The sequence below is a fragment of the Euprymna scolopes genome, chromosome 1, assembly GCF_053919585.1.
Source record: "Euprymna scolopes isolate OS-2025 chromosome 1, ASM5391958v1, whole genome shotgun sequence".
Lineage (NCBI taxonomy): Eukaryota > Metazoa > Mollusca > Cephalopoda > Sepiida > Sepiolidae > Euprymna > Euprymna scolopes.
Genome location: NC_136482.1, coordinates 27,815,671 through 27,828,100, shown reverse-complemented (window position 1 = coordinate 27,828,100; position 12,430 = coordinate 27,815,671). Strand labels below are relative to the sequence as shown.

The following is a 12,430-nucleotide window of genomic DNA, read 5'->3' as shown; positions in this document are numbered from 1 at the left end:
TTAGGTTGATATGTTGAATATTTGCCCCTGACTCCTTCTCTTGCCCTGGTATTCTGGCACTAATTTGACTCTCCCATGCTTCATTTCTTTGAGGGAAAGTATCTTCGCACTTCCTTGGTGGGTAGGAGGATGTTTCACATGGCGAAGCTCCTCGAGTAGACGTATAATGCAGGAATGTTCAGTTTGTGGAGGAGTCCCGCCATGTCTTCATTTTTTTGTCCCCAAGAGGCGGTTTTCTGGTATCTTGGAGATGATGAGGGACAGGACTCTGCCCTCAATCGCCCCCCCCCCGGACGCCTGGCACTGGCTTTATTTCTGCCCCCTATATTTATTGTCTGTACTTAGTCAAGTACAACTCTCTGTACTCTTTAGGGGATAGTTGTTTCGCTGCGGTCTTCCCCAACGCAGCCCCTTTTGTTTGTGTTGGTGTTTGGTCTTTGATGGGGTTGGATCGTTTTTCAAGTTTAGGTGCGTCCAGTACTGCTCCCCTTTTTGGAGGGATTTTCTTTGGGGGAGTGTCCACCGTCAGAATGTCTCTTGAGGCAGCTGTCTCCTCGCCAACGTTCGCTTTCAGGCAGTATGCTTCTTTTTCCTGGGAGTTTTCTCCCTTTTGGAGGGGAACTTCTCTCTTGGGGAGCTCCCCCCCCCCGGCAAAGTCTTTTGGGGCTGCTGCCCCTTGGTTTGAAGTATCTGTTTAGTGTGCCTCTTCGTTTTTACAATTTGCCCCCTCTTTAGGGGAGCTGTCCTCGTGGGGAGCATCTCCCCTGGCAAAGTCTATTGCGACTGTTGCCCCTGTCTCTGTTATCTGGGTGGTACGTCCCTTCGTTTTTTGGTGTGGCTTCCTTATTTGGAGAGTCGTTCTTTGGGGGAATCGTCTCTTCCATGCTGCGGCCGTCATTAGCCTTTCTCTTTCTGCAGTCTCCATGGCCTCTCCAAGGGCGAGTAGAGTTAGTCCAAAATCACAGTTTTGACTGACGTAGAGACGGCGTCTAAAGTGGGGAGCCGACTTTGGTTGAATTTTAACACCTTAGCAGCTATTTTTATCAACTAAAAACCGAATGGAATTTGTTCCACAAGTTCGAATCTCCTATATGAGTACATCAATATAGTAGCTAGGTAGAGGCCGTACCATATACAAACAAGGTCACTTTTATATTTATACTAGCAGGTCACCCGACGTTGCCCGATCTTAGCATACACTTAAATGTGATATTTTAACTTATGCAGATTTCCTATTCATTTATTATTATTATAAAACCAATCTATTGGTTATTACATTATACTTAATATATAGAAGCGATGTCAAAAGTTCTTGAAAATATGACTTGGGTGCCTTCAGTTAGAATCGAAGCCAAAATATATAGCTTTCCAGTATTATTCGTTACCATCTGTACAATGTCTTTACACATATAAAAGCTTAAAAATTAACGGTGTAAACGGTATAAGTGTATATTTGCGCATATGTAGAAAAGCAATTTAAGTCGACTTATGCCTACCAAATTTCAACTTTTTTCAATTTTGATACCATAATAGTTCTTTTTAGCCGGCTTAAAACCAAATCGAATTTGTTTCACATGTCCAAATCCCCTATATATTAAGTTTCAAGTCTGTAGACCAAAAATTGACCCAGTAGTTTGCTAGAGACCATTTCTCACGGAGACAGACAGACTAGGTCACTTTTAAGAGAGGTAGATATATATATGTTACCTTGTCTGCGTGTGTGTGGAACAGTCTCTTCCAAATTAATTTTCAGCTCACAGTTTATATTATTAATTCTTGGTTGGATGTTTTGGAATATGATTGGCATTTATTTGAAGCTTAATTAACCATAATAATGAATCCGTTTTATCTGTTTTGATTTTGTGGACATATTTAACGATTTATGAAGTATGATTTTTTGAATTGTTAATACACTTGTGTTATTTTTAATGCAACTAATATTTATAACACATACATTATTATTTTTCAGAAAATAAACTTTATCTTCAGTAAGTATACGGCGTTTGGAAATATATTTTTAATATTGTGGCTCACGCTTATAAAACTATGTACACACACACACACGCGCGCACGCATGTGTGTATGAGTCTGTGTGTATGCGCGCGTGTGTGTACTCAAATAGTTGTAACTAACTGATTTCTATATAATTTTGTTGTCTATACTTTGCGATAAATCTTGGGTATGCCCCAGGGGCTCTTTTAGGGCTAATAAAAACACTCCATTTTTGCGACTATTTTACCATATTTGTCCAAAATTTCCTGTGTATGTCTATTTAGCAGTTTTACATGGTGCTGAACTCAAATTTAAATATGTTAAGGCCTTGGGGGCTTTTGGGGCTAAATGGGGGGGGGGGGCAAATGATGGACTTAGTTATTTATTTTTCTGCATGGCGCAGAACTCAAATTTACATATGTTAAGACCTAAAACTGCACCATTTGTTCATTTTCACCAGAATTTGACGTCCCCTGGGGCTTTTGGAGCTATATGGGGGGGGGGGGAGGGGGTCAAATGCTGAACTTCATTTTTTATACCTCGTTCACTGTGCACTCACGGGGGACCATGCATGCTTTGCTTGTTAATGTTGTGGTTCACACTTATAAAACTATGTGCACTCACACATACACACACACACATTATATATATCTGTGTATGTGTGTGCGTGTGTGTATGTGTGTGTGCGTTTGTGTGTGTGCGTATGTGTGTGTGCGCGTGCGTGTATGTACTCGAATTTTAGCCCGTGAAAAACAGGCAAAAGTTACAGTCCGTTGACTTAAAACGAGTGCATTTATGCAAAACTAATTATTGAATATGGCTAAATTTGTGCTTGTTTCTACATTGAGTACTAACCCCTATTAATCTCTAACTTTGCTTCGAACGGATACCATGATACATAGTTCACTGCACCTTATCATAACAAAGATCCATACAAACTTACACTCAGACTGGCCTAGTTAGTTCTGAGAAAAAGTGGGACAGACAGACTAAAAGAAATATAAGTATTTATATCAAAATAACTGAAAATTGAAAGCCTTTCTTCAAGATTTGTTTTTACTTTAATCTTAATTTTTTTCTGAATCCAATTCAATCCAATTCAGAAATGACCAAAATTTGGAAATTTATAAAAAAAAAAAACACTGAAAAACAAGAGGAAAAATCTGTTTAGGTATTTAAAGTTTCACTTTGTCAATTTCATTATCTATCTATATCTATCTATACTCCTATAAATTCGTTTTTCTTTTGTGTGCATTGATATTCATATTAAAACCCCTCTTTTCTATTTATTTAAAAAGAAAATACATTTTTCTTATATGGTTTGTGGAATTGCATTCACTAGCAAAAGATCTAGGTAATTTGCATATTCTTTTAAACATTCATTTTAATTAATTCCCTTTAGTTTTTTCGGTTTTCTTAATTAACTATTACGTGTAATTATATTCATGCGGATATTCTACTTGATTTATACTTGCATTATATTTGCGTAAAAAGTTTATAGTAAACACAAAATTGTTTCCATATATATTTATGTATACGTATATATTTTTGTTTATAAATTTTGCCTACCAAACTCCTCCTAGAGTTTTGGTCTACGGACAAGAAACTTCATATATAAGGTATTTGAATCCATGCGAAACTTTACAAATGCATAATGTAGTAGGTATTGGTCCATGTTTTAATTTTTAGCCTTGAATTATAAATGTCTTCATAGCTCAGTCACTACGTCACTACTGCGTCCAATCTATCTATCTATATATATATATATATATATATATATATATATATATATATATATAAGTGAACGTGTCTGTGTATCTGTGTGTCTGTGTACATTATTTCCCTACGCAATAAATCTGTCAACTTTTAGTCTACAGACTCAAAATTTGATATACAGGCTACTGAGATTTGGGAAAATCGATGTGATTGGATTTTGACCAGAAATTTGGCGATTAAGGGGTCAAAGTTCAACGATTTGCCCTTTGGGAACTCTACCAAACTCCTCCGACAATTTTGGGTCTACGCACTTGAAATTTTAGATATAGGTACCTTGGACATGAATCTAACTTAATAACTTGATTTGAGCCCAAAACAATAAATGTTAAGGGGTCATAATAGGGGTCAAATTTTAAAAAAAAAATTGACCTCTGCTGTCTCTTCCAAATTACTCAGACAATTTCTGGTCTAAATATTTGAAATTTTACATAAACGGTATTCAGAGATAGGGCAAGCTTTTTCATCAGTTTGGGTCGAAAATTTTTAGTTACCAATATATAAATGTATGTATGTATGTATGTATGTATGTATGTATGTATGCATATGTATGTCTGTTAGCATGTCTGCCTTAAACTTTCAATAGAGGCGACGGATTTTACAAAGATCAGTATCGTTTTAAAGTTCGACCTTTCATACAACAAATATCGAAAAATTGGCTAAAAACATTAATATCTTCCCTTTCAACTAGGCACTTTTCTACAGGGGAAGGTCACTTTTTTCGCCGATATTTTTGAAAGTTATCCTCTCCTTTAGATTTACTAGCCTTAATTTAAAAAAATGTCGCTTCCTGTGGCGGTGGTCGTGACAGCATAAACGTTAGGTTCTACCCCGTTCTTTTCCTCCTTTGCCTTCCTACTACCACTTTTTTCTTGCTCAACATACACATCCAAACACCCGGACAACGCCGGGCTAAAATGCTAGTATATATATATATATTATAAAAAAGTGAACGTGTCTGTGTATGTCTGTGTACATTTCCCTACGCAATAAATCTGTCAACTTTTAGTCTACAGACTCGAAATTTGATATACAGGCTACTGAGATTTGGGAAAATCGATGTGATTGGATTTTGGCCAGAAATTTGGCGATTAAGGGGTCAAAGTTGAACGATTTGACCTTTGAGAACTCTACCAAACTCCTCCGACAATTTTGGGTCTACACTCTTGAAATTTTAGATATAGGTTCTTTGGATATGGATCTAACTTAATAACTTAATTTGAGCCCAAAACAATAAATGTTAAGGGGTCATAATAGGGGTCAAAATTAAAAAAAAAATTTACCGCTTTTTTTCTTTTTTTTTTTTTGCTCAATATACACCTCTAAATACCCGGGCAACACCGGGCACTCATGCTAGTATATATATATATATATATATATATATATATATATATATATATATATATATATATATATATATATATAAGTGAAAGTGTCTGCCTGTCAGTGTGTCTATCTGTGTACATTTCCCTACACAATATCGCTGTCAATTTTCAGCCTACAGACTCGAAATTTGATATACAGGGTACTGAAATTTGGGAAAATCGATGTGATCGGTTTTGGCTATTAAGTGGTCAACATTCAACGATTTGACCTTTGAGAACTCTATTAAACTTCTTCGCCAATTTTGGGTCTAAACACTTGAAATTTTAGATATAGGTTCCTTGGACATGGATCTAACTTAATAATTTGATTTGAGCCCAAAACAATAAATGTTAAGGGGTCATAATATGGGTCAAAGTTTTTTAAAAAATTGACCTCTGCGGTGTCTACCAAATTACTCAGACAATTTCTGGTCTAAACATTTGAAATTTTACATAAAGGGTATTCAGAGATAGGGCAAGCTTTTTAATCGGTTTGGGTCGAAAATTTTTAGTTACCAATATATGCATGTATGTATGTATGTATGTATGTATATATATATGTATGCATGTTTGCATGTCTTCCTAAAACATTCGACAGAGGCGACGGATTTTATCAAGATCAGTATTGTTTTAAAGTTCGACCTTTCATACGACAAATATCGAAAAATTGGCTAAAAGCATTTATATCTTCCCCTTCAACTAGGCACTTTTCTACAGGGGAGTCGCTTTTTTTGCCGATATTTTTGAAAGTTATCCCCTCCTTTAGATTGTCTAGCCTTAATTTAAACATAACTCACACCAGGTTTGGCGGTGGTCGTAACGGCAAAGACGTCAGGTTTTTTCCCATTCTTTTCCTACTTCGCGGTACGGGTTCGAGCCTGCCTTCCTACTACCACTTTTTTTTTTTTTTGCTCAACATACACATCCAAACACCCGGGCAACGCCGGGCTGAAATGTTAGTATATCTATAAAAGTGAACGTGTCTGTGTATCTGCGTGTTAACTTTTCTATTCACATATACATATATGCAAGCAGAGTTAGGAAAGGCAGGAGTCGGTGAGGACAGAGGAACAGAGACGTCCTCAGATAAAGATGACACCAAGCAGAGGGGACCGGAAACGGCGATAGTCAGAATAAGCATTGCAACTTTCTAAAAGGGGGAAAAACACTATGGAATGAAAAGTTGCTGAAAATAAAACCCGAGGCTCTGTCATTTTCTTGGGAATAATTTCCATTGCTGCTTTCCGTCAAACAAGCCCGAAGATGGACCAGATATGTTCCTTATTGGCCAGATGTTTACCCCCCCCCCCAAAAAAAAAAATAAATGTTATTGGTTCTTTGTGTTGTAATGGTATTTATGTATATTCTTGTCACGTCATAAACTGTAATTAATCGTACATACACACAACGAACTGTAAATTAGACGATCAAATGTATATACACTCTCTATACACACATTCATTAGAAAAACATTTTCTACAACTAAACTATACATGAATTTAGACGCGTATATATAAATAATATATGCTGGTTTATATATAACCCCGGCCATACAACATATATCGATTAGGTACCCGATAATATGACAATTGTACTAACATGCAGAAATTTAAATGTAAATAGTGACGCTTGATATCTACGTAGCAATATGCCAGTTTGAGGGGTGAATAAAAAAGGACGTTTTATCGGCAACAGAAATGTTATGTATTTGTTATGTTATTATTTAACTTAAAATGTGTTCAATGTCACATTGAATTGTAAAGTAAATCACACATTTCAATGTGAAAAAGTATTTGCTAAATAGCAAAGTGTGGTCAGAAGCTAAGAAAAACAGAAGTCTTACCGTGGGTGTGCAGCGTCAGTGAGTTCAGGCCGAGAAAAGGAAAAACAAAGATAGCGGCTCGCAAAATCTCGTGTGCACGTGAAGCTGGAAACTAGAAAATGAGCTTCATTTTTCGGTGCTGGGGAGATTCCAGATCTGGCAGGAGAGTAGGTGCAATGGGAGTGGAGATTCTACTTTCTCGGATTTATTCTCTTTTGTGTGTTTGAGGTGACCCCCCCCCCCGTCCTCGGGAGGCGCACTGGAGTTTAAGGACCGTGCCCCCACTTTTTTTTTTTTTAAATAGTATTTTCACAAAGAAAATCAATTCTATTTCTCATGTCGAGTTTCTATTATCCACTAATCCTAGATTATGTCAGAAATTTGTAAATGGTGGGGGGCACCATATAATTGTCAACTTTTTTACAATTAAAATTATGTATTTGTTAAATTGAATTATTATTTAACTTAAACCTATGTTCTTCAAATTAACTTTCATGATTGTTAGTTTAACTAAAACTTTTAGGTATTAATTGAAGAATATAAATATAACCCAGTTGTGTTGATTAATTAGAAACGTGTATTACGATAAATGTACTTACTTCATCTTATTTATTCATAGAAATTTACCTGTTCTCGAATGTAAAATTGATTATTGTATTTATTTTCAGATGGACGACCCTTGTGTAAAATGAATTTCAGTTATATAGTTGAAGACGGTGAGAATGTATTTATTTTTTACATATTTAAATTTAATACTGTTTATTTCGTTCTTTGTTTGTTTGTTTTTTTATTTTATTTATTAATTTTTTTTTTTTTTGCAGTTTTTATTTTCAGGGAGAAAGAAACATTAACATGCGCCTTGTGTAGAATGGATCCCATTCATTGGGATGTGACGGTGATTAAGTAGTTAACCAAACGGACTGACGACCTGAAATTTCCAAATTCTAATCTAAAGCGTTCCGCAAAAATCACTTTCACTTAGGATCTTGCCAACCTGCACATGGTTCCTCCCATAAGTATCCGATGTATTTCTTACATGAGGGATCACGTGAAGTGAAATTGGTATACCCAGGTTGTCAGTCCGTATCATTAACTATTGCATCTTTTCATCTGCCAGTCTTTTAATACATATTTAATTACGGTCTAAGGTAATTGAGAATATATATTTTTTTTAAATTCACAATATCAAATGTTTGATATGCGTACATTTCTACTAGACCAACGAATGAGATTATTACTACACACTTATTGTTCTCATACTAGCAGTTACTAGTGTTTCTTAGCTGACATAAAAACGGTGACATTTCCTGAAGTGTGAATAAAGCTTCTCCAGATTTCTAGAACAATTTCTATAACTGTTACAAATTACTTTGCATTATTGCAACACCTGTTTACCATTTATATTTTGCTGATAACAACTGATAGCTTTCTATAGAATGTGTGTGACTATAAGCCTCCTAGGTACTCTGCACCTTTCCTGTGAAGATCTTTCATTCTTCTTGACCTTTCACAACCATTTTGTGCGGTTATAACCAAGGTTGATGTCACCATTTGAAGGAAGGAAATCGATTTCTAGCAGTATTAGTTGTCTTGGATTCGTGTTATGTTTTTTTTTTTTTTTACCTGCCTCTGTTAGTATGTTAGTTGGTTTTCACGTTCAATGATTTTCCTGAATATTACAACTGGACGTTATATGGTGTAAATCCTCCCCTTAATTTCGATTTCTCCTGATATTTTGGTTCATTTTTTTTTAATGGGGGGAAATCTTAGTGTTCCTACAATTTTTGTATGACAGAAATTTCTTCATTTTTCATATTTTTCATCTGGAAAGATGATGATGACGAAATCTAAAATTTATCAAGTTTTCTTCTGCCTATTAATTATTATCACATCCGGTACCATACCGTATCATATTGAAGCGGCACTCACATTAGGTGGGCTGAGCCGGCTTTTTCCAAAGGAAGAAATTTCATGGGAATATCAAATTCACAAGCAGACCACAGTTATATGTTCTTGCCATTCTTGCAGGGAGGTGCCGATGTTCTCCTACATACAATGCATGGTATTCCCCAAATTTTACCATTGATATAGTTCGTTCTATTGCATTGTTCTGTGCAGCTGTTAATATTAAATTGCTATTTCCTTATACATGTGCATATGTTTTAGTGCATCTCTTCCCTTATCAGTATTATGAGTCGTCTATATCACTGTTCTATCTTAATTTGCTTTTCTTGCCCTTTTCTTTGCAGTTTCAGTGCTTTCTGTATTGTTAATTATGTAGTTGCCTCTGGCTGCCATCATAAACCATTCTATGTTGTGGGTTATATATTTTTTTTTCGTCTGTAAAATTTGTTTCATCTGTAAAATTTTATATATAACAGTTTTTTTTTTGTTTGTTTGTTTTTTTTTTTTTTTACCTTTCTCACCTATTTAGATAGTTAATCATTCTTCAAATCAAGTGCCGGGTCATTTGTTTTTTCGTTTTCTCGTCTAGTCTATGAAGGGTCCAAACTATCTAACCAAATAAATTGTATGGTTTTCTTTAAAAAGGGAGTAATCACTTATCAAGATTCAAATGCCACGTGTTAACGAGTGTACGGTGGTTACTTGGGTAGAATTTTATTAAAGGGACGGCTCAACAAAAACTTGTTTACATCGAACTTGAAGATGACAATATTATAGTCAGCTGGGAAATTTCACAAGCGGGCAGATCGGGTTAGGGTTAGGGTTAGGGTTAGGGAAAGAAGATTTGTTAATAGAATTTGCATTTAGATTTAGACACAGATAAAAAGTGGGAGAAATTGTTGATGGTGATTGCAGCTAGACAATAGATTTTTATGAAAGTTTGGCGAGAGCACCATAGATTGAAGCTCAGACGAGCACTTGCCATTAAAATAATGATCAAGCAAAAACAGGATCACGTCCCTTCTGTGGAAAAGAAGTTGCAGGGAGGAGAAAAGAACAACTGCTAGGTTTCCAAACCGGTTTTGAACTCTATCAAGGCAGGATAGGTGCTTCAAACAGCTCCTGCCCAGATGTGGTAACACTACTCTATTTTAGGATGTATTTGGCTGTTATACAAGAAAAACATTGCATCGAGAGTGAGATCTTCTGGAGCAGTAGAACGATGCAACCAATTTTCTAGCAACCTTGGAAATAGATTTGATGTAATTCTTCCATTTCAGGTTAGGAGTGAAAGTCATTCCCAGAAGTTTGTCAAAACAAGGAGTTTATTTGAGGCGAGAACCATTCATATCAATTGTAACCAAGTGAGGATCAATGCGTTTATGGTGAAACGATAGAAGTTTCGGTTTGAATGCATTAAAATTAAGGATGAAAACTTAATTAAATTTGCCCTTCCCATGAATTATTATTATTATTATTATTATTATTATTATTATTATTATTATTAATAATAATAATAATAATAATAATAATAATAATAATAATAATAATAATAATAATAATATTAATATTAATAATAATAATTGATGGGAAGGGCAAATTTAATTAAGCTTTTATCCTTTCGGGGGAAAAAAGAATTACATAAACCGAAATCCCACACGAGGAGGTCATTATTTCCTTCATAAATTCAACCCCACTACGTGTGTCAGAAACGAGCCATCCGTAATGAGAATTTACATAAGGTACGTTCCAGTTTTAATAACATCAACAATAAGAAGGAAGACGCTTCCCTCGTTAAATTTATTCTTCGTGTTTTCATCAAACGTTTGTGAATGAAAGCAAGAAAACTCAGATTTCGGGTAGGAAAATGTTCAATGAATATCAGACACGAAGACCAAGGATGTGTATATCTCTATATATTTGTTAGTGTTAATATGAGTGTATGAATCCTATGAATATGTGAGTATTAGGTAGCATGATACTGTGTGTGTGGGAGAGGCTACCTTGTTCTGTTGGTGCGTGTATTGATGTGCGCGAGATAATGAAATACGTGAGGTTGGAAATGTTCTTCGTTTCGTCTTCTCCGACCAAAAAGCACGGATGAGTTTGGGGCATACGTTCTTAGATCATTCGAGGTGTTCCATTTTCTTTTCAGCTTTGCAGAAATCTATTTGATTTCATGGACCGAGTCACGGTTTTTTATAAGCTTGCTTAATTTAGCATTGGCTTGTTAAATTTTGGGTTTGGGTTGAAAATATTGAGTTAACACGTTATTGTGAACTCTTTATATTGCTTTTAACAGTGAAGAGAAGAGGGTATCCCAAAGAAGCAGAGGAAGAAAGAAGGTAGCTATTCAAGCTAGTCGCTTTTTGGCGTTCGTTCGTAACGCACTACAATATAAATTCGGAAAACAATTATCATTTTGATTAAAACGGAGTTTATATTTATTTTTCAAAATTATTATTTACTAATTTCAGAACCCTGTTATTCCCTGCAAGAAGATTCTATGTTCGGCGATGGGAAATGGTATATCCCTAACACAATGAAAAAATTTAAAGACTTAGAAAAATTTCAGCAGTCTATGTAAGTAGTTACATTTCAAATTAAAATGTTATTTAAATTAGATCGAATAATTCCTTTGATAGGTATGCTTGCACTAGTCACATATTTTCTTCTAATTTCACTACATGTAATGAATGTGGTGAGAACATATTAAGCGAACATAACTTTTTACACAGTTAATTTTTTCATCTGTTTCTATAAATATGAGAGAAATACTTTGAAATTGATTCCGAGGTTCGTTGTGATTTTCATCCCGAGTAACAAAAAGAGATTCGCACTGACAATAAAATTTACCTTATGAGTATTAGAATCTTGAAGAACATTTTGAAAATCTATTCAAATAAGAAAGTCAAACGCCAAGCAAAACACTAAACATCCATAAAACTTTTATACTTTGAAGTTGTTCGTAGTTATTTGAATAGAAATGGACAGTGTCACGACCGTCGTAAATAGAAGGCTTTTTACTAAAAGTCACATGACCTGTAAAGTCACGGGATAAAGTACAATGGCCACGGTACTGACTATTAGGAAGGATAATAATTTTCTGTTTCATTTCCCCAAGAAATTGTAGAGCGATTTATGCAACTGGTCCAAAAGTGACTACATTTTAGTTTTCGAAAGATGCAGAATCATTTTAAATTTTGACACAACTTGCTAGTTTGTCTCTCAGGTATGACAAAATTATTCAGTGACCAGACCTGCTTTAGCAGAGTGCCCTCTATGCTCGTCTTTGGTTGTAAGTAGGGTTAGGGCATCAGAATATTCTTTTCTTTGTTTTAACTCTCGAGTATATATCCGACGCAGTGTTACATATAGGGGTTTCATTAAAAGAGAGTCTTAGAGATAATGAGATGTTGTTGTAAGAGACTTAGAGAGATTGTTCATGTTATGAGAGATTGTTCATGTTATTACGATTCTTATATATTAAATGTTCATTCCTTAGACGTGTACAAGAAGAAAGCTCTTAGAATGATGAGATAGTGTTCACTGTTCAGACATTGTGTAGACATGA

The 12,430-nt window shown here is 35.2% G+C and overlaps 1 protein-coding gene across 2 annotated transcripts in view; it reads left to right on the top strand.

Moving 5' to 3' along the window:
• Positions 1-12,430, top strand: part of LOC145290256 (uncharacterized) — a 103,219-nt gene that overhangs the window by 21,906 nt on the left and 68,883 nt on the right. Inside the window, exons 3-5 of one of the 2 annotated variants that reach the window (XM_080136475.1) lie at positions 1,970-1,988; positions 7,620-7,667; positions 11,334-11,439. In XM_080136475.1, coding sequence (XP_079992601.1) covers positions 1,970-1,988; positions 7,620-7,667; positions 11,334-11,439 — 173 coding nt within the window. The remainder of the gene's footprint in view (positions 1-1,969; positions 1,989-7,619; positions 7,668-11,333; positions 11,440-12,430) is intronic. The other variant, XM_080136485.1, reaches the window with a different exon arrangement.